This window comes from Lolium rigidum, chromosome 6 (genome assembly GCF_022539505.1).
Source record: "Lolium rigidum isolate FL_2022 chromosome 6, APGP_CSIRO_Lrig_0.1, whole genome shotgun sequence".
Taxonomy (NCBI): domain Eukaryota; kingdom Viridiplantae; phylum Streptophyta; class Magnoliopsida; order Poales; family Poaceae; genus Lolium; species Lolium rigidum.
The window spans coordinates 69172771-69196024 of record NC_061513.1 but is presented as its reverse complement, the minus strand read 5'-3'; the positions used below and the strand labels follow the sequence as shown (position 1 = coordinate 69196024).

At 42.9% G+C, this 23254-nt stretch overlaps 1 protein-coding gene across 1 annotated transcript; it reads left to right on the top strand.

Annotated features, from left to right (window-relative positions):
• The first annotated feature begins 1747 nt into the window (after window positions 1-1747).
• Window positions 1748-7816, top strand: LOC124661412 (notchless protein homolog). The gene is made up of 12 exons (XM_047199268.1): window positions 1748-1933; window positions 2008-2089; window positions 2204-2293; window positions 2890-3015; window positions 3385-3512; window positions 3824-4023; window positions 4448-4511; window positions 6244-6354; window positions 6501-6638; window positions 6993-7135; window positions 7224-7278; window positions 7496-7816. The coding sequence occupies exons 1-12, from the start codon at window positions 1772-1774 to the stop codon at window positions 7634-7636; spliced, it is 1440 nt and encodes a 479-aa protein (XP_047055224.1). The 5' UTR covers window positions 1748-1771; the 3' UTR covers window positions 7637-7816.
• Window positions 7817-23254: the final 15438 nt, after the last annotated feature.

The following is a 23254-nucleotide window of genomic DNA, read 5'->3' as shown; positions in this document are numbered from 1 at the left end:
AAGCCTGGAGGAAGATAGACCATCGAAGCGAGGCCTAGGAGGGTCGCCTTTCAACCATGATGTGCAGAGGCAAGGCGGAGGTCACCGCCGGCTTCAGTCCTCCGCTGAATAACTCCTGAAACGAGAGCAAAGAAGCTCTCCGACGCAGCAAATGTTCCCCGCCGTCTCCAAGCCACAGCTCCCTGAACAGCCGCAACTCCCCATCCCCCCTCGCCTCCACGGCCGGCCAGGGAAAGGAGAAAGACCACCCAGAGAAGCATGTGCTTGGCACGGGATAAGGGCCCTTTATTTGTGGAGTAGCCCGCCGCAACTGGGTGTAATATTGGGTGATGGCAATAGGGAAGGAAGAGAGATGGGATGACGTTTGCGTCAATGTTGTTGTCCGTGCAAGTTACATCTGGATGGGTGATATCAGACTATAAAATTTGATAACACCATATGTCGAGCGAGAGTGTTGCAGAGTCCAACAAATTCACTCATGTGAGGTATTTGCCATTGTAACCTCGAATATCTGATTTGACATCATTCAAGTCACATTGTCGTTTAGGAGGACGTCTGCATCAATGGCGATGAGGCAGGCCGCGTCTTCAATGGGGGAGTCGACGCGGAGCTTGAGGTGGTGATGATACTCTATTTGTACAATTTTTATATATGATACTATTACGTAAAGATGATATACTTCATTATAATGCCAAACAAACAGTCTAAGAAACACAAACTAAAAGCACTTTTAACTAATAGGGATTGTCATATCCGTTATAGTACCAAAGTTATTTGAAAAGAGAAAGTATGTCTCAAAATCTCGAATATAAGTTTCATCCGTAATCAATGTAACACAGGATATGCTTCACTGAGAACCCTAAAAAGGATGGGTCGATCCATGTTGTCCTATGATGCTTCCTTTCGTGCTTTCAATCTATCTTGGTGTGGCTTGTAATCTCTAGTTTGGAAAGCTATCAATACTGTGAAAGTTAGCTTTTGGTGAAGAAAGATTAGACTTGGCAAAGCTTTTGTTGGTGCTGGTTGTAAAGGGTTTGATCAGTGGTCCACCCGAGGGGCAAAAGTTTAAGTTTTCATGTAATTTTAAATTTGGATCCAGTGATATTCTGATTTTGTTTTCTTATGGAAAGTGAAGCTGCTAAGTCGCCCTGATTTTGGTCAATTGGATGCCAACAAGTACAGGGGAGAAGTCCTTACGGTTTTGTATATTATAAGGTAGGAGGTGTTGTAGGCCTAAATCGCGGAGCTAGGGCTTGAATACGCGACCTCGCGGGAGCATGCCTAGACAACCGGGGGCGGCTACCATCCTAGTCGAAGACCAGTTCCCAGAGGGAGCTCAATTATGTTGCTCATGAGTCACGAGGTTCACATCCACACGCAACATCGCATCAATGTACTATCTCGCAACTAGTTAATTTCTGGCTTTTCTACTTGCTCACCTTCTTTTTTCTTTTTTTGGGACCAGAGTTCGTCTTCTTTTCCTATGAAACTAAGTTTATGTTTTTCATCTCAAAAAAATGTTTATGTTTTTCGTTACATTTTTATGAAGAAATGATTTTTCTTTACATAGAAACTAAGTTTATGTTTTTCGCAATTAGTGGGCTCGTGGAAACCTCGCCTTATTGGGCCTCTTCTTGGGCCAGGTCGGGATGGCCCTCTCTTCCTAGCAAGTAGCAAGGACTCGACCAGAGCACACCCCGCAGCCCTCTGGTCTCGTCTTCCTCCACAGCTGCCGCAGCCGCCGCCTCCGCCTCCACGCGACTACGGGCAGATGGACCACAACCGGGCTCCGCCGCCTTCCGGCGAGGCGACCAGCAGCGTCATGTGCCAGCTGGTCAGCGCGGAGGGGGAGAACCTCGGGGCGGCGCTCTACCTGCCGCAGAACGTCGGCCCGCCGCAGCTCCAGGACATCGTCAACCAGCTCCTCCGCAACGTGCGTAACATCGACCCCCGCTCCCCCCTCGCTTCCTCCCAATCGACCTTCACTCATACTCTGCTTTGGTTCAGGAGGACAAGCTGCCGTACGCCTTCTACATCGCGGACGAGGAGCTCGCCGTGCAGCTCGGCGCCTACATGCAGCAGAAAAACGGTGAGCAGCTCGGCTCAAACTGCACCCTGAGCTAAATTTGGTTTCATCTACTAGGCTAGTGATGTCGTGGAATCTCATGTGTACCCTGCCTGTGCTTTCTTTTGCTGAATGAAGCAAACATCGAGGTTGCTCTGCGCATAGTGTACCAACCGCAGGCAGTTTTCCGGATCAGGCCAGTCAACAGGTGCTCCGCTACAATCGCTGGTAATTCCATCTTTTTTGCATCATGTTTCTTCATCACCCTTCTTTTCCGGTGAGGAAGACTTGAGCACTTTTGGTGAATCCGTATGTTGGTTCACGTCTAACATGACAAGCTTAAAATTGAAGCTCTATGTTTACTTTCATTTGCTTATTTAGACGGGATTAGAATGAAACAATTAGGACTGTGATGTATGGCTGGCTTCACCCTTCAATATTCTGTACGACCAGTCGGTGTGGTGTAGGTACTTTTCCATCAAGATGATATGTATAACCTGATAGTCAAATTTGATTTAAGGAACTCAGGGTAGCATCGGTTTTTCTATTGCTAGCAAAGTTGTAAATGTGTCTTGTATGTTTACCCCAAGAACTAAGGGTATCATTGTTCAGCCGCCCGTTGTTTAGTTACTATTGAATGATGGACTAGAGAACATCTGGTAGCATACTTGGAAGGTACATAACACTAGTATGGCATTAGTGAATGTATAGCCTGATTAACTCATAGTACATGATAAGTCAATAATCCGGCATTGGAAATTATATCGACTCTGACCTTGTTATACTGCTATGGAATGATCTGTACGCAATCTTACCATCTGCAGGCCACACAGAGGCTGTACTAGCAGTTTCATTCAGCCCTGACGGAAGATGCCTGGCGAGTGGTTCAGGTGACACCACCGTTCGGTTCTGGGACCTCAACACACAGACCCCAATGTTCACATGCAAAGGTGAATCTGATTATTTGGTAATTTTTAGTCATGCTGCTGATAGCTTGAATTGTGGTCCTTCTGAAATGCCCTTTTTTTGTAGTCTTAACATGTTTATCATTCTCCATGCTAATTTCGTGTGTATCAAAGTTCGCTAATTCTTATGGCTTCGTTAGAGATATCTTAGAATTTGTTTGGGAAATGCGGTTGGCGACTCGGTAGCCAACCTTACATAGGTTTCTTCACAACCACGTAGGTCAATCTAATCTGTTTATCAAAGCAAACCTGTAAATTACCGGTTGGAATGAACCTCTTGTAATAGTATACTTTTGACTTTTGGGTGATCTATTCAGTGCGTTGAAAGTTATGAATTAACCCTGTATTCTGTAGGGCACAAAAATTGGGTTCTCTGCATTGCATGGTCACCTGATGGGAAACATCTTGTTAGTGGAAGCAAGTCAGGAGAACTTATATTATGGGACCCGAAAACAGGCAATCAATTGGGTACATCTCTAACGGTAAGATAGCACATTCTTATTCGTTGACATCTAGAATCCACTGCAAAATATAATAACATTTTTATCTCATCTATCCATTTGCATATCACATCATTTCACACTGCATTTTACGCCAATTGTAAATTGAGAAATTTAAACAAACCATTACAGAAATGGATGCTAGTTGGCGAGGACTACAAGTTTGTATGTTTCGTAGTATATTGAATCCCTGTATGCAGATTGCTAGAAAGAAGATATTCAGATCAAATTTAGATCTTGCAGATGTTTCACTCTTGCCACCTTTAGTCATTCATTGTGGCCTTTTATAATAGGGGCACAGAAAGTGGATTACTGCTGTATCTTGGGAGCCAGTTCATTTGCAATCTCCTTCTCGCCGTTTCGTAAGTGCAAGTAAAGATGGCGATGCACGTATTTGGGACGTTACCACGAGGAAGTGTGTCATTTCCCTTACAGGCCACACCAATGCTGTGACCTGTGTCAAGTGGGGTGGTGACGGTTTGATATATACAGGGTAAGATTATTTCTAGGTAGTCCTTTTTTTCTTCCTTAAAAAGGAAACTTGTGAACTAATGCATACAGGTAATATTGTGTAGTAAAATCACTTTTGGACTTTCTGATTTGTGATATGTCGAAGATGAGGTGTAGGCTTAGATGTACTGGTATTGACTTGGTGTACCATGTTGGACTAGTAGTCATTGTAAGCATATATGTTGTTGCAGGAAGGCCTTGATCTAGCTTGTATGGGATTGTTTTTGTTGGTTCCTTAACTCCTTGTTATAATAGTTGCAACTCTTTGCGAAGCGATTGACGACACACCCAGCACACTTACGTCCTTGACCATAAGTGTCTGTAGCGTCGTCACAAATCTTATGAGTTTCTCCACTTTTGGTTATAGTTAACATATACAATTCTGAAAAAAAATCTTTCTACTGCAGTTCTGAAGATTGTTTAATCAAAGTCTGGGAAACTACTCAAGGCAAGTTGGTCAAAACACTGCAGGTAATGTTAACAACAATTCAAAGTTTTTTTTTTGTAAATTCTTATGTACGATGAAAAAAATGATGACTTTTTGAAGTATAATTTCTCCAACTTGTGTAACTACATTAAGGGACATCAACAGTGTCAATTCTCTGACTAATCAGTACCAGTCCACCTTTTTTTGTTGATTTGCTACACGCATAACAGTATTGAGTTTTGTCAGAAATTCTCTTTATTGCTTACTTTGTTATCTAAATAACCAAATCATATTCTAATATGTTTCGAATGATGTTCCTATATTGCCTATATATTTGAAACTTGCATTTAAAATACATAGGAATATTCGTCAAGGAGTTCAACAGCATTTTATACCCATTTCATCAGCCTTTTGCTTGAAATATTGTTTACTAGATGAAAATTCAGATAATGTGTTATCTTATACTGGTAATTGTGGATGAATTTGTTTAACCAGGCTCTGACCCAACATCTTTTTACAATTTAAAAAATGTTGAAACAAGTTCTGTTTAGGTCATTCAAAGAGATATGACAAAGTCAAACAGCCTGTAAAAATGATTTGTCTTTTGCAAAATATGTGTTTAGTTAAGCATATACTCCCTCCATTCCAATGAATTAAATAAGGCTTTTTTTTTTGAAAAGTCAAGCCAAGTAAAGTTTGACCTTTTGAAAAATCTATCAGCAAATATGATATTTTATATATATCATGTGAAAACATATTTCACGATGTATCTAATGATATTGATTTTGTATTTTGCATGTTGATAATTTTTTTGTAAAAACTTGGTCAAATTTTACATTGTTTGACTTTTCAAAAATCATAGAAGCCTTATTCATTGGAACAGAGGAAGTAAGTATATAACATTCATGTTCGGTAGGGTGTCAGGTTATAATGTCCATGTTCACCCCTGTTAAAACACGTGTATATCAGCAAAAGTTTAGGACATCGCTGGGTGTTCGGGTCCCATAGACTACCATCTTAAGGCATAGGGTATCAACTTAATTATCTACTAGATTGATCCTGCCGAACTGCCTAGTTTCCTGGGCGGAGGGCACTTTAGGAGATTCTAGCCATGCTGGTCATCAACAGAAAAGCTCATGTTTACAGTACCAGTATGCACCTCACCTCAACAACATATGGACCAACCCTGGTTATTTCACTTGCCCTTCTATGCACTGACTATAAAAGCTAGTGTTAATTTGGTATATGCCATTACCAACTTTGCTCAATCGAAAAATTCCACAGAAAACGACTTACAAAAAATGCCACCGCAAAAAGGGGTTTGATTAGATATATGCCACTGGCATAATGGTATTCATTGAATCCAAGTGTTGGCAGCGACATTTTCCTTAAGTTAGTTTTTGCAGTGCATTATAAGAAAAGTTAGCAATGTCACATCAAATTAACCTTTAAAGCTTACATGGCGGCATGCAGTCAGGAGATCTTCCTCTGGCTTCTCAACTCTGCTTTTATTTGCATTTTAAGGTTGACTATGTACCAACATACTGGCAAGTACCAAGTCGACAATCTTCAGGTTGTGAGTTGAGAGCTCTGTTCTGTCGTGGGTGGATTGAGTTTTTTGAATGTTTTCAACTGAAATTATTGTGATTTTAGCGTGCATTTGACTTCATGTTTTGTCATTTGTTATCACATTACAAAATCCGTGTTATACAGCAAAACCATCCCATATTTTATTTTCTTATTCATTTTTTACATAATTTTCATTTACATATTCAGGGTCATGGGCACTGGGTAAATTCGCTTGCCTTGAGCACAGAGTATGTGCTCCGCACTGGGGCGTTTGACCATACCGGAAAAACATATTCAACTCCAGAGCAAATGAAAGAGGTATGTTCAACGTGACGCACATTTGGTGCTAATATTTTAATACTCCAATTTATTTCTTGCCAAAACGACTAATTAGGTTTTTCTAATTAGGTTATAATTCTTACGCTAAACTTTGGAAATAACTCTTTATAATTTTGCATATTTAGGCAGCTCTTGCAAGATATGAGAAGATGAGGGGTAATGCTCCAGAGAGGCTGGTCTCTGGTTCTGATGATTTTACTATGTTTCTTTGGGAGCCAACAATTAGTAAACAGCCAAAAGCTCGCATGACTGGTCATCAGAAGGTATAGCATCTCATCTTATTTGCTCTATATATGACAATCCTTTTACTTTGGTACTACGTGTTTCCACTCTATTTTATGGATTTCTGCATCTCTTTTCTGGCTCAATCAAATCTTTTGTGTTCCCTCCCCTGTAACTTGAACTAGTAATGAAATCTCTGCCATCAACTTAATGGTGTCATTCCATCCAAAATCATTTGGGGAAAACAGAACAGTGTTGAAATTATTAGAACTTCGTGTACCCTGCCCAGTAGGTTATAAATATGTCTCTGCTTCAAGCCAGCAAGCCATGGTAACTTATATTTAGTTAAAGATACCCACACAAATGTTTTTGTTGTCTTTTTTGCTCTGTCGCAGGTCGTAAACCATGTCTACTTCTCCCCTGACGGGCAGTGGCTGGCGAGTGCTTCCTTTGACAAATCCGTAAAGCTGTGGAACGGTATTACTGGCAAATTTGTCTCGGCTTTCAGAGGGCATGTCGCGGATGTGTACCAGATCAGGTCAGCAGCCTTTTCTCTACATCCAGTTTCGCATAGATTCCACACTTGATGCCTAACATCATGCATGGTTATAATCTCTCTCTTTCAGCTGGTCCGCCGACAGTAGGCTTCTATTGAGTGGAAGCAAGGACTCCACCCTGAAGGTATGTATGTGTCCACTTTACTCTGGCATAAGAAAGAGCCTGCATGCACTTTTAATCTTTCGATGTATAAACTTGAATTGCATTCATGTTTTCGTACCATTTTGATTTTTTTTTCATGTTTTTGTTCGCATGGCATTGGTTATATTTAGAGATAAGATAAACATGCTGATCTGTGAGGAACTGGAAAACTGATGCACTTTGTGTTTTGTTCCTTCAGGTCTGGGACATTCGTGCGCGCAAGCTGAAACATGATTTGCCGGGGCATGCGGACGAGGTTTACGCTGTGGATTGGAGCCCTGATGGTGAGAAAGTCGTCTCTGGTGGCAAAGATAGGGCACTCAAATTATGGATGAATTAAGCTATAAGCTTGTAAACTGTTAGGGACCAGAGTAGAGCAGGTGATATTGCAAAAGAACTGGATATTTTTTAGAACGAAACAGTGGGGAAAAAACCCGAACCGCTCAGTGCCCACGAAGTGTGCCTCTAGTTGTTCTCTTGCCTGCTGGTGACCTTTGCGAAGGTATCCGTTTTCTAACTGTACCAGAAAATATCGTACACATTCCCTGTCTCCATTGGAGCCTGGCCACTTTCAAGTAAGGCAAAAGGTAAACGTTTTAAGTATAGATAGAAAAATATCAAGATTCACATATTTGTTAAAAAATATTTATTACAACATTAATCAGGCCACATTACATTTAATCAGCCGCAAACTGAGACATGAGTTTCGATATAGCTGAGTGATTAAGAGATTTACCTTTTCCTTGTTGAAGTACTTGCGATAGAGAGCCGGTCTAATGAATAGTTACCAATGGAAGACCTCTTGTGGCATCAATATGGTAATCTCTTCGCATTGAGGGCCTTACCCAAGAACCCGAGGCATAGTTGATGAGCAGGACGTTGAACTTTGTAGGTCGATTATTTCAAAAACACCCAAATTTTGGTCACACTAGGCGTTGACAGGAGTGTCCTGCTGGGGCAATAATAGAGTTCACTCATTCTAGGAGCGAAGCAAGCTCCAAATCTCTTTGGTGGAGGAGCAGTCACTACAAAAAAATGTTGCGCGGACTCCAGGTGCTTGGTTCAAAGAAAGGTCGTGGTTTGAAATAGAGATACACTGTCACTTCAAAGTGCTAGTTAATCTTTGATTAAGTCAAATCTGATTAAGTGAAGTTCATAAAAGAATATAGTTAGTGATATAGATTTGACATTGCAGATGTTAAATGCCGGTTTCCTAATTTTGTGATAGGTTTGACTTGATATGAAATTAAGTCGTCTTGACCAATATACGGAGTAGCTCGGACTTAGTTGGGATGAGAGGAAGAACCATGCGTAAATCAACCTGAGCATATATACACAATAGCAGACTTGATTAATTTGTAGCTTAGTGAGTTCAGTTTAGAAGTACGGTCGCCCAAAGCTTTCTCTACACATTGGAAGAAAAAACTATCTAAGGTTGTCATCCATAGCATATCCGAAAACCCACTAAAAGCAGAATGACAGCAAACCTATTGACAAGGTGTTTAGTTCCCATATCAAGCACTTACATCAAATCCAAAGAGATTGCCCATTTCAGGAGGATAACAGAAAACACCACTACTGCTCCCCCAGCTGGTCTCCTGTTTTGCTTTCAACCTCGCCATTTGGCGCTTGCATATTTCCCCGGAAGGTAAGTACACTTTAGTGCACTTTTGAGCTTGCTTAGCCTCGTCACCAGACCCATGCAGCCATCACACGTATGAAAAGTGCATGGCCATGATATGTACTTTTTACCCTGTCTGCGACACGTACGTACACGTCGCCTACTTACGTGCCTTCATCACCGAGACATGACAGTTGATCTGTCGATATGATGGGTCACGCTGCCAAAGTATGTCGACTGAGTGGGCTTCGATCTGGATTTAACGATTCCCTTGCTCGCATCATATATACTATCAGTACGTCCATCATGTATGCATCTAACTAAACAAAGTACAGTACCATTAGCAACAAAAGCTCCTAGCCTGTTCTTCTTTTCTGAAACTGAAGTTGGGATAAGAGCATTCATGCAGCTAAAAGCGAAGGAAATGAAATTAGTGATCGATGTATATATATTACTCTCTCTGGTCGTATTATAAGATGTTAGCCTGCCAATAACAAATTATATTACAGGGCGCATTTTAACAAATTTGATGTTTCTTGAAAAGTTCGACATAAAATGAACTCTTTCTGAAATATAATTAGACCTAACTCTTTTATGTGCCGTGAAATGCTCTAGCGGTAGGTACCGTGGCGATACCTCCAAAGGCTTTGAGAAGAGTTCATTTTTAAGCCAAAATGTTTTGTTGAAAGGATAGATTCGAAACATTGGCTGATGGAGGGAGTAGTATATATTGATATTTTTCCCCCCTCGCCAGAGAAGGGAGGAGAGAACACATCATCATTCGTTCCATCAATCTTTGCACTCTTGCCTTGTGGCTCGTGCGCACCTGAATGGATGGAACGGAACATGCAGGTTGTCAAGTATAGTAACTTGAGTCCTGTACCCGAGCCCGTTGTGACACGCTTAACTACGACCACTTGCAGTGTAAATGCTTGGACTGGATTGCTCGCGGTAGTGGATAGGATCAGAAATACATGACACGGCTGCCTTGTGCGCTTGCACGGACAATAGGCTCTTGGCCATCCACAGCGACCTCAACTAGTGAATTAAGCTGATATGCTTGGGATAACCCTACCTTAAGAGCAAGTAGCATGCCATCTCGTGGCTACGATCTACGGGGCACTCCCACTGCCTTCCATGCGCTTTTCTCTTTTCCATGCGTTATTCTTCTTCCCCAACAACTTTTCATTTCTTTTAGGTAAAAAAGGACGGCAATGTGTACACGCCTGGTCAATTATTTGGTTTGCTGCCTGTAGCTAAATCTCTTCCTCGGAGTAGCTAACACAAAATTAGATTTAATCATCAGGCATTGACTGCGCCCTGCGGTCATATACTATATATTAAAGTTGAAGGGGTTTGCTTGCACCATAGTGCTCCACGTTGATGTACTGTAGACAACTATTTTAATCCAATCAATCTCTGCCACATGGACTACTACAATGTGCTTTTGTTTCTTTTTTTCTTCTTCTTTAAGACTCTTGGATTATATATTTGTACATGCAACATCTTTTTATCTTTAATTTTTTAGATGTACATCTACGGGTCTCAAACAAAAAAATTACCTACATCTACAACAATATTTTTATGTCCCTTCTTTTAAAACTACTTGCCGGTATTTTTGCTTGACACGCCTTTATAGCCATATTTCGTAGACCGTATATTTTTTTGGCTCCTTAAAAAAAATACTTGATGGTAATCTTATGGCACAGCTTTCCGACCTTAATATTTGATGCAACTCGATTTGATACATATTTCCGGCCATAACATTTTGATGTTAGTTAGGATAGGTCTACGGTTGTATTTTCCCAACTCCTTTTATTTACTCGATGGTCATTTTTCGGCAGAACTTTCCGTTTCAATCAGCCTGCGCCATGTAGCATATGTAACAATATGTTTTTTCAATTAATTTTTTCTCTTTTGGGACTTTTGGTATTTCATTATTTCAGGGACAATAATTTCTCAACGGTGCAACGGCATAGTAATTTCAACCTCAAGTTTAGTTTCGATAGTAATTTTTGGCGAGGCGGCAACTACCTGTATTTTTATAAAAAGCAATTTCTCGGTAGACATCTTGAACATTGCCCATATCAACTATGAAACACGTCGTTAACTACCTACTATTAATTATTTAAGGCCGCATATTTCTTCGTAGTTCATTTTGCAACGATGCACAAGGGTAGTAACTTTTACACGAACCTTCAACCTCAACCGTGGTTCTGGAGAATAATTAGCCGCCAATATTTTTTTAGTAGGGCATAATTGTTCAACGGTGATTCAAAAATAAAAATCCAACATCCGCCCTCTCTTTTACTCGGGGAAAATAATATTGTGTTCTTCTATGGTAACATCGAAAAAATATGCTTACTTCACCATTCGTCACATTTTCACCTAGGATGACCTTCTTCTACGATAACTTTAGAAGATAGATTTACTCCATCACCCGTGGCCTCTTTTAGCCGGAAAAATACTACCATTTCCTTTTGTAGCAACATCGAAAACAAAAGCACTCCACCATCTGCCGTCTATTTCATGGACAATTCCGCGGTACTTCAGCAACCCAGATATTATTTTATTTCTACAATATTTTAACCAACAATCTAGAAACAAAAGCACTTCACCATCCGCCGCCTATTTCACAGGCACTTCCGCGGTACTTCAATAACCCAGATATTTTATTATTTCTACAAAATTGTAACCGACGATCTTGATACCAAGGGCGCAGTCGAGTTTTAGATGTTTCTTCAGCTTTTTTTGAAGTAATCCCGCATTCCTAAACCTAAAAAATATTGTTTTTAAAAAAGAATGCCGCACCGTAAACAACACGGGCGCGGCGTGCGCCGCGCCAAAAACTTCCTAGTTCCCCTTATTGCTCATCCCCTTTTCGATCTCTCCATCGTTCCTCAACCTAGGTGCAATCATCCTCAACACTTATATTGTTGTTGTATCTTGCTGCGATGCAAGATACGACTTTATTCTATGTTCTCAGTTTTGCACACGCCCATACCCGCTCTCGCCTCTCCTCAATCTAAACAAAAGCTTAAGAGGATATGATCAAGATATGTCAGCCCGTTTCGAATTATAAGATGTTCTAACTTCTCCAATGGTATTCGACTAGAGATATGCCATCAGTAAGAAGTATGTGCACACTCTAGTGGAAAATAAGATATATGATCAGGCAATGTCAATGCAAGCCTGCATCGTTCCTTTACTTAAGGTGGTGGCTCGAAACTTATCTTTGGTGATGAAAAGCCCGAAACCAGCCAAGGTTGGACTCGTTAGAATGTTTTCGCAAAGAGGTGTGTACTTGCCTTTAGGGGTTAGGTTGGCGGAGTTCCTACCATGACTCACGAGCAATACATCCTCGAGTTCGAGTTTTTGCGTGGCTTTGCCTTGTATCATCAGGCGATGCCTGTCCTCCTAGGTTTTTTTTCTCTTTCAAAAAGATAAAATAAGACAAACATATGCATCAAATTGAGAGGGATTGATGCGCAGGTCAGAAACACCACTACTGCTCGATCCCCCATGTGGTCTCCTGGTTTGCTTTCAACTTCACCATCTGGCGCTTACATATTTCCCCCGGAAGGTAGTGCACTTTTCAGTTTGCTTTAGCCTAGTCATGAGACCCATGAGGCCATCACACGTATGAACTCGATATGTACTTTTTTGCCGCGTCCGTAACACGCGTCGCGTAACAGCGTAAGTACGTGCCTTCATCATAGAGACATGACAGCCGATCTGTCCATGGTTCACGCCTCCAAAGTATATGTCGCTTGAGTGGGCTTCGATCTAGATTTAAAGATTAGCTTTGCCCTCATCAGATATGCATAAACCATATGCTAGTACAGAAATTGTACGGTTTTTTTTTTTTGATAAAGGGAATATATTAATATCAAAAGATACCAATTACACCCAGCCTCTGCAACAACGCACCACCCTAATGGCACTACGGATGCACACAGCCAAAAAATGAAAAGGAAACTAAGAAACAAAAGTCCCGCTACAGTATCTCGGGTCTAACAACAGCAATACATCCACCGCCAAGACAACACCTGAAAAACAGACTCTCAAAAAACGACGCCTCCAAGAAGGGAACAGTGCTCTAACACCGTCGTCGCCCGATCAAAGATCTTAGGTTTTCACCCTGAAGATAGTCCCCGCTCTCAAAACAATGCCTCCAACAAGGTCATTGCCAGGCACAACCAGTTAAGGCCGGACCTTGGGTTTTCACCCGAAAGGTAGGACTACGAACTTCACCTGTGTTTTCACCCCCACTTTCATACCGCTGCTGTGAAGCCCGGAACACCAAGCAAGCCCCTCAACAGCGCGGAGACTTGAACCTCCCTTAGCTAGTCCTCCCCTCCGGCCTTCATGAAATTCTCTTCTTCCGACTTTCATCATGGATCCATAGTCACTTGATGTCAACACGGAAAAAGAGCTTCGCGCCACTCCCTCCGGAACCAATCGGTCGGAATAAAAACATGGGTGCGCACGACCGAATACCACCGATCCGGCAAACTTCGGGCAAAAGCACCGTTACATTCGCCGGCGGAGCCTTCCGGAACTCAACACTCCGGCCGGATCACGAGTCCAGGCCTCCGGTAGGTCCTCCTCTTCACGCAAGAGAGGCCCTAGGACCGCCGCCTTTATTCAGGTCGGACCCCCACGTCGGCGACCACCCTGGGCTGGCCACTCCAACCCTCCACCGGCGACACCATCGCCGGCTTCCAAGCCCCTCCATCTCGCCGCCGGAACGCGGTGATAGATCAATAGATCCACCACCACCAACCGTAGGCCGATCCTCTCCGGCGAAGAAGAGGGTCACCTCCACCGTCGAACCCAAGGCTGCTGCCCCGGGCGTCCTCATACCGCGAGAGAAGCCCAAGATCATCACCCCTCACCGGCGAGAGGCGGAGGGAAAGGCGCCCGCCTCCACCAGCCACCACCGCCGGCATGCCGCCGATGGGAGGCGAGGAGGCCGCAGCCCGCAGCTGGATCGACCCCGGGAGGGCCGCCGCTGCCCCTACATCCTCATTCGGCCGCCGCCGCCCCGGGAGGCAGAAGGGCCGCCGCCGCCGCGTAAGAGGCTCCATTGGTCGCCGTTCCCGACGCGCCACGAGGGGAGGCCCCCGCCGCCGCCACGCCCCGAGATCTTTGCCCCGGCGGCGCTGCCGGCGGCGGCGGCGGGAGGGTTGGGAGGAGGGGTGCGGTGTAGGCTAGGGTTCGTGAATAGTAATAAATTGTACGGTTGTCTAAGAAGCACACAAAGTACTAGCAACAGATGCATGGAAAGCTCCGGGACTGTCTTTTGCTGAAACAGAAGTTAACCAGAGCATACATATATAAACGCAAACATTTCGAAATGAGTAACTGCTTGTGTATATTGTTCTTCTTTCATAGCGCAGAGAGAGTGTCCCTGCATTCCCGTCTTGTGGCCCGTGCGCGCGTGAAGGGATGAAACAGACTAGTCAATCATGGAGCTAGGCTAGTAACTTAACCCCTGCACCCGCACGAGCCCATCCATTACGACATGTTAAGTTTAAGTATTACCACTTGCAGTGTAATACTTGGACTGGATTCCTCACTGCAGTGTGCAGTGGATAGGATGGGATCAAATGACACGGCTGCTGGTCGATCGCTGTGTGCGCCTGCACGGACATTAGGCTCTTGGCCATTCAGAGCGACCTCAACTATTGAATTGAGCTGATATGTCTGGGATAAGCTACCTTAAGAGCAAGTAGCCTACCATTTCGTGGCTACAATCTACGAGGCGCTCTCACTGCCTGTGCAAAAGCTCAAATAGTTATACTCCTTAACAACCCATTATCTTTTCCATGCGCTTTTGTTCTTTCGAACAGCTTTTCCTTACTTTTGTGTATGGAAATACAGGGCCCCTGGTCGACTATTGGTTGCAGTTTCTCTTTACCTCGTAGCTGTATCTAAATCCCTTCACAGCGGGTAATATACGACGTTAGATGTAATCACCGTTTGCCCTGGGGCACTTTTCAAAGTGCCCCTAAATACCCCCTTTTAGAGGCACTTTTGCCAAAATGCCTCTAATGCCCTACCTATTGGGGCAGTTTTGAGAAGTGCCCCAATAGGTGATACCTATTGGGGCAGTTTTGAGAAGTGCCCCAATAGGTATACACCTATTGGGGCAGTTTTGAGAAGTGCCCCAATTTGTATACACCTATTGGGGCAGTTTCGAGAAGTGCCCCAATTGGTATACACCTATTGGGGCAGTTTGGACAAGTGCCCCAATAGTTATACACCTATTGGGGCAGTTTGGACAAGTGCCCCAATAGGTATACACCTATTGGGGCAGTTTGGAGAAGTGCCCCAATTGGTATACACCTATTGGGGCAGTTTCAAAAAGTGCCCCAATTGGTATACACCTATTGGGGCAGTTTCAAAAAGTGCCCCAATTGCTATATACCTATTGGGGCAGTTTCACAAATGCCCCAAATTCCCCGCCGGTGAGGTGGTGGTGTGCCACGGCTTCCAGCCTTCCAGGTCATCCGAAAGGGACAAGTCCTACTGACCAAAGCACAGCCGCGCGAGCAGTCAGCCCAGCAGCGCACACACGGCCTCCACCGCCAAATTCAAGTGCTTAGTTACAAATTCGAACAAAGTTAAAAACAACAAATTATGTGTAAACAACAGACATAAACATCCGGTAATAGAAACGAGATAATTCAAACACTTAAATTCCTACAAACCATCACATAGAACTTGAAAGCTAAACTAGGTGATAATCCAAACTACTTGATAATTTGAAGCTAAACTAGGTGATAATCCAAACTATTTGATAATTTGAACAAGTTCTATCGTATAACATTAAACTAGAACAAGTTTACTTGATAATCCGAACTAGCTCATTGCCCCCACTAGTTGATGATGTCAACAAAGTTGAGACTTATATACTCCTGCATTGGATATATCTTGATCAAAACAGCTTGATTCAACTCCAATGTGAGCAAGCAGCAAGCAAAGTCTCGTCCAACCATTTGAAAAGGATACATGTCCAAGGTCCCATTCAATTTTGTAGGTGCAGTCAATAAAGTCTTCTTCTTCTCCTTCTAGGGGTTGTCCATTCCTTGAAAGATGTGCTTTTCCAAAAACTGGGTACCTGTAGCCATCCACAGCCTCACTAGGCATGTACTGACATAAGAGCAAATAATAATTTGTCAACATCTAATTATTGCATTCAAATGCATGAAAACATTAGAATAATTAGCTAGTAGCACAAACCAAACCAGACAAACTTACCAAGGCTTCAAATTCCTGATTGTCCTCATCCATCTTGTGCACCCAAAAATTCTTCTAATCTTTTAGTTCATAGAATTCATGTTCGGTGACGTAAACATCTTTGTAGATTCCAGAAAGAATGGCAGCCATCTCCTGCTCAGTAACTGAATTGATGTCTGTGAATACAGTTCTGTACAGGATGCTCCGTATGGAACTAGGCATATCTCCAACCACTGCAGAAATAGGTGCCATACAATTTCAGTAACATATAGGAATGGCTATAGGTTCAGACAATACTAAATTTAAAAACATGAAGTTGAGCCGAATATACCAGTTTCTTCAACTACGGCTTTCTCAATATTGTTCTTGTAAACAATAACATTGAATAAGTTGGATAGTCCATCAAGAGAATCTTCATTGTATTCGAAATGCACAACATCTCCCACTTCTATATCATAAGCCCTAATTAAAGATTTCCAACTAAGGACCACAAATGTATGTCCTCAACCTATCTTTTCTCAGGAACAAATCATATTTGCGGAAATTGGGTGTCCTGGCAACTAGCCAATTCTTTGTGAACTTGTTCAACCTCTCTCTGAAGGAGCAAGGTACATTCTGTATGTACACAAAAAGTGTTAAGTTATAAATAATATGATTGGCTACTGTATCACAATGAATGGAAACCACATTATCCAGTTTCAACATGTCTTACCACACCATGTAGGAATCCAGGAACGACGATAACATTGAAACTTGTTGTTTTCCTCTCTGCACGGCCACAAATTTCAGAAGGTTGCTCACAGCCAACACAAGTCATTTCGGCCATCACCTACAATAGAATTGGAGAGATTTAGGAGATGATGTAAAAAAATTACAATTTATGCATGCACATGTCCGTTTACAGTATGTAGTATAATGTACAGCTACGGTTGCACGGTACATAATGGAGAGCTATGGTCTGCTTCAGCGATCAACGGGTGGTGTCCTGGGCCAACTTCACCCGTTCGGGACTAGCTTCCTCCACGCCGTCGGCTCCATATCGGACAGCCACGAGATGCGTCCGACAGCCACGAGGTTGTCCATGCAATCTAACTTTGTGGTGTGTCGTTCACATGTTTGTATGTGTTGGCAATTAATTGAATCTAACTAGGGAGAAAATAACTTACGAATGAGCTAAATCTAACATTACTCCTTAAATCCTTCAAACTTAAAAGCCTGAACTACTAGAAAAAAGAAGTTGTAATAAATCTGACAGTACGAGAACTTGTTCAACCTCCAAAGTGCCCCTATATGTTAACAAAGTGCCCCTAATTACTTTTAAAGGCAGTTGTAAAAACAAGGTACATTCTGTAGGTAAAACAAACATTAATGCGGTGTGTGCCATGCATGGTGACCGGACGAAAAGGTAGCGGACAAAACACAAAAAGGAATACAGCGGTGTCTGTCATAGCTAGAGGGTATTCCTTGCCCTTTTCTCTTCCGTCACATAGCTAGATGTAAACAAACATTTATCCAGGTAAATAATTTATGCATGGGCACAGGGTGAGAGATTCAGGAAGTAAACAACTAACCGTCAAACAGCAGATTGATTTGTAGAGGATGAACTGCTAGACCTTCTGGTTCTGCACAGGTTGGATTGAACAATTAATTGAAGCAACCAAGGAACCAGTAATTGAGAACAAGGAGAGGATGAACAATGAATAGTTTAATCAGAAATCTTAATCGCGAGAAAACATAAAACTCACCGTCAAACAGACAGTTTGATTTGGAGAGAATGAACTGCTAGACCTTTCAGGTTCTGCACATGTTGGATGGAAAAATTAATAGGAGCAACCAAGGAACCAGTAATTGAGAACAAGGAGAGGATGAACAATTAATAGAAATCAAATTAGAAAAAAGAGATATCGATGAACAGAAGAACTTTGATCGGAATAGAGGGGTGGGACGTACAGTTTAGAAAGAACTGTGCATGCCTGTGATTGAAAGAGAGGGGTGGGAATATAGGGGTGGTCGAGCAGTTATTCCACCCACGATCGATCCCACTTCACATGTTCCCACCTTGCTTTTAAGGCCCAGGGAAATAAAACACTTAACTTCCGGCCTAGTGGGCTTGTTCTGTGTTTCCCAAGGCCCAGGGAAGTAAAACACTTAACTTCCAGCCTAGTGGGCTTGTTCTGTTTTTCCCAAGGCCCAGGGAAGTAAAACACTTAACTTCCAGCCTAGTGGGCTTGTTCTGTTTTTCCCAAGGCCCAGGGAAGTACATATTACTTTGCAAAAAATGAACAATTAAAATCAGTGAAAATTGAACTGGCTGTAGGAAAAATGCAGGACCAAATAGTCAATCATAAAGTGTACCCCCTGCACAATCCCACTATACAATCCCTTCACACAAGAGCCAATGTACCCTCCTACTGCGAGATTGACAAATTTTATCCTGGCACACATGAACTAAGACTAAGAAAGACAAATGATTGACGAACAGAGACACTCCTCCTTTATCAAGAAATTTACAGATACCGAGAATCAGAGCAAAAAACTTAAAATATCGCTCAATACTGAGAAGAAAGAAACAGAGAGACCCTCCTCCTTTATCCGGGCTTGGGACCGGCTACCGAGAATATGGTAGGCGGAGTTACCCCCAAAACCCAAATCAAAAAAATCAGAAATATAGTCTGCATAATAGATACTGCGACATGTATAGTCAAACAAGCGGCCAGGGTAGCGAAATGACATAAACACACAATGGACACACACAAATTGTAGACTAAAACAATTATATCATATGATAAAGATTATATCATATGATATCAACTGAAACTTCAATACCACCACAGCCGTCCTGGTTGAAAAGAATGAGAACAACATTCCCAGATTCAAAGTTATACTCCTTAGCAAACTCCGACCAGCAGGAATCGAACTTCAGCCTTCCATCAGTAGTAGTGTAGTATGCACCCTGAGTGCGGTAGCCATAGTCATCAACAAAAAAACATGCCTCCCCGCTTTCAGAGATATTCAAGGACCTAACAACTTCCTTCGGTATACGCTGAATAATAAAAATTAAATTATATATGGGAAGGATATAAAGGATAACTAAGATTACATAAAGAAAAGGAGAATTATACCAGTCCATTGCCCTTCAAATCAGTATTCGTCAAGGTGTGCACAAAAACAACACCAAGACCAAGACCACGCTCACGGAGAAGTTGTTCCTTCTTCAATGTTTAAAAGATGAGCCAACGAACCCCAAAACAACACTAATTAATAACTAAATAGCAAAGAGTATGTGTGTTGCTACGAAGCCATAGTTGAATTAGTTCAAGGATATATACAATTTGAAGTATGTTAAATATTTCCAATGATAATGCAAGTCAAATGAAGATATTTTTTATAAGTGGATAGTCAAGTGAATGTTCAAAGTGAACCTTTGTAACTTCTCGAGGAAAACGGATAGCAGTAACATTTGGAGTGCGCTCTACTACAACAAAGGGAATGTAGGGGACAGAGAAAATGAACATGACTAAATTGGAAGCTCGGGATGGTTAGTATTGAAGCTACTATTGTTGTTATTGTTGGAAACATAGATAGTACATGGCGAGGCTTTGTCAAATTTCTATTGTAAACTACTAAACTGTGTTGAGATATATCATATCATGCCACTTGTTTAGAGGAAAACGCATCAAACCAATAACACTTGATGGACTAAATTTGAAGGAACCAACATGACAAAATACTCGGTGGTATCAATTGACGAAATAACAAGGGATACTAGTATTAGGTTATTGGAAACTAGTATCGAAACCGAGAAAGAAAGTAGGCTGCTTGGAACTCTCCACACTTCGAGGCTAAAAATATCGTTTCTCTAAACCATGTGTGCCCTACTTGCTTTTTTATTGGTCTCAGCAAAGCGAGATGTACTACTAGTCCTCACCTTTTTTTGTACTAATCAAGTTTTATTACCCGCCTACTTAACAAGAAGCAATACGGTGATGCATAATAAGTAGAAATGTCGGAAAAACCGTGATCCGCAAGGTCGGCTAGAAATGCACACACCATAGATCGTTGATCAAAATCTGCAGGTGATCATCTACCCAGATCTGCAAGATCTGATGGGGATGTAGACACCAGAGATCGTCTAGCTGCTTACTTTCTCTTTTCCACTTACCAAGACAACTAATTCCGAGTGCTTAGGACTAGTCCTTGCAGAAATTGACCTACATAACATCAAGAAACGGAGGGCACAAAGCGCTCGCTCTTCTCTACCTAGAGTCCAAAGAACCAGACCAGAGGATGGGATGTGGACGACTGGGGAAACCAACGCACTGGCGGGATGGCACGGAGCTCGACTCGCCTCGACATGAGCCGACAAACACGAGGGTGGACGATGGTGATGTTGCGGGTCACCGCCGGTGCTACGTCCGTGGCGGCCCGCAACCAACGAGGAGAAGGAGGACTAGAGGAATATGGAGAAACCCTATGGAGGGGAGGATAGGGGAAGAGGCAAGGGAGGAACTCACCGGAGAGAAGGCCCTCTTGTGTCCGTCGACGTCCCTAGGTCAGCGTCCGTGCCGTCGCCTCCGTCCTCGAGACACACTTTTTTTTTTGAGATAATCCTCGAGACACACTTTCCCGACGAACTCACAGGAGATTTTGCTTTACTTTTTTTAGTGGGCCTCCCGTCCCGTGTGCGATGGGCTGAGAAGAAAACGGCCTTGCGCGGAAAATTGGTGGGCCGGGAAAATAAGGATGGCCGCGTTGACTTTTCTGCTCCCACAATTTCCCCAGGTCGAGCGAACTCACCCGAGCACCGGTGACCATGGAGGAGGTCCTAAGCACCGGCGATCCTAGCGCCGCCGCGATCCGTCTCCTCTAGCACCGGTGACCTGGAACCGGCGTCGTCCATCTTCTCCCCCGCGACTCCTCTTCCCACCCACGACCCGGACCACCGCCTCGCGAGGACGCCGCGCGGCCGCGACCTCGTCGCCAAACCCTAGCTTCTCCCTTGCATCCGATGCGCGGATCGCGGCCGGGCCGCCTCCGGCTGCCTCCCGCCGATACCGGCGCCCGGCGCGACGCCGCCATGGACCCCTTCGCCGGATCCATGCCTCGGCGCCACCCTACATCACTCAAGCGCGCGTGCCCGCGAAATCCTAGCCGTGGGGCTTGGGCTCGCAACACGGTGCCCACGCCCGCGCCTCCACTACTCCCCTTCCTCGACCACGAGCTTCTCTGCCTCCCTAGTCCCCTGCTACCCGACGTCGACGACTACAACCTGTTCCTGTCGCCTGGGTGGCCGGGACCTCTCCCCACCGTGGTACGGTGATAGGCTACGGATACCCTCCCGTCTTCTTCAGCGACCTCGATGGCTTCATCCACGATTACAACTACCACTGTAAGCTATTTCTTCTCCCTTCAATCTCCCTTGTGCACTGTGATGGTTCGCCCAACGAGCTGTAGTTAGTTTTAGGTTTAGGACTATGGTGTTGTTCGCCTGAACAAGTCATGTGTCTGACATGCCAACATCTATGTATTATGTTCTGCACATAGATTGTGCCTGCCACATGTGAGATGTAAATCCCAGTTTTGTGCTTTGAATGTTCGAGGTGAAAGCCGCTAGTCACCTAGTGTCTGTGAAGGCCAATATGATTACCAACTTATTTATGTTTGTTGAGCTATTCCTCTACCACAGTGACTAGACTAAGTACATTTTATCTCTATATTCTATGCAGGGTACTCCTTCTAATGCACGATTTATCCCGAGTTCGAGCTATTTTCTCACCTATACTTCTGCTACAAGTGGTCACTGCAATTATTTCTGTTTGGAGATTCTTTGAAAGGCTTGTTGTTAAATTACAAGATGGCATTACAAGTGAAAGATATATTTCTATCTCGTCAAAGATTGATGAGTTGTTTATGCTGGTACAACATGGTTCAAGGTTTTACATGCTCTCTATTTTCATTTTATTACCTCAGGCCTCTTTATTCTCATAACTGGAACTTGCATATTTATCACTGGAGCTCAGATTGGATTCTCATTTAGTTAATTTCATACTGTTCAGGCTCATTGCGTGGTCCATTGATGAACATAGCAAAGAGGAAGAAGCCCATTTATGCTATACAAATAACATTGGGTATTCACTGCATAATTCTATCTTGTATTCTTGTGTAAACATCACTGCGAGTTAATATAAATATGTGGATCTATTGGTCACCAGTAATTGTATGTAAGTCTATGAGAAGTTAAACATAATTAAGTAAATAATGCCTATGTTGAGGTCACTGCCATCTTAATACAGGACTGCATAACATTTTCTTATTGCGGTAGTGCGCTGCAGAAATGCATCACGGTGCAAAGATAAGGCTCTGCTTGTAGAGTGTCGAGAGAAACAAACAAGATAATCAGTGTCTAAAAGAACTTGCCATGTTGAACCCACAACTGAGGCATTCCAATTTATACGCAATAAGGCATTCCAATTTCTGTGGATGCAGTTTTATTAATACTTGTCATCTATGTACTGAATTATCATGGGTCGACTCTCTTTCTTGTTTGCCATGTTCGCTTCAGTAAAATAAAAGTCCCTTGGACGTATAATTGTTAGTGTTGAACATCAAGATTTTTCTATGCCACATAAGAGATGTATTTGTGCTTACAATTTGGGGCATGAATCTGCCCCTTGATACAGAGAGTCTACTACTGTAACGGGCGGTCTACTGTTTTCATAATCTTTACAAGGTTAGGCTTGAACCATTGTGTAAATAATACCACTTATGAAATCAGCCAAGGACATTATATAGGTTTCTACATTTTTTATGTGTAAATTCAATCGTATCTAGCCCAATCATAGCCCATTAGCTTGTATATATACTAGATTTCTACCATGCAGTATATTCTCTTTATATATTTATATTTCGTGTTGGCTATGTCAATTAGCTTGCAACATGTATCAATGGGTGTTTTACTTTTGTACTCACTGTGCACTTGCTGCTGGAGAAGGTACGTGAGGGCGTCGTGCTGGAAGCGTTTGGTGTTGCGGCCATGTGTATTGCGGTGGCAATGTCAAGGCATCTCACCGCATCCAGACAACAACCTTGAGC

Coding starts and splice junctions, on each gene's coding strand:
- LOC124661412 (XM_047199268.1), top strand. CDS start 1,772: ATGGACCACAACCGGGCTCCGCCGCCTTCCGGCGAGGCGACCAGCAGC. Junction 2,090..2,203: donor CTACATGCAGCAGAAAAACG/GTGAGCAGCTCG, acceptor TGCTGAATGAAG/CAAACATCGAGGTTGCTCTG. Junction 3,513..3,823: donor AATTGGGTACATCTCTAACG/GTAAGATAGCAC, acceptor CTTTTATAATAG/GGGCACAGAAAGTGGATTAC.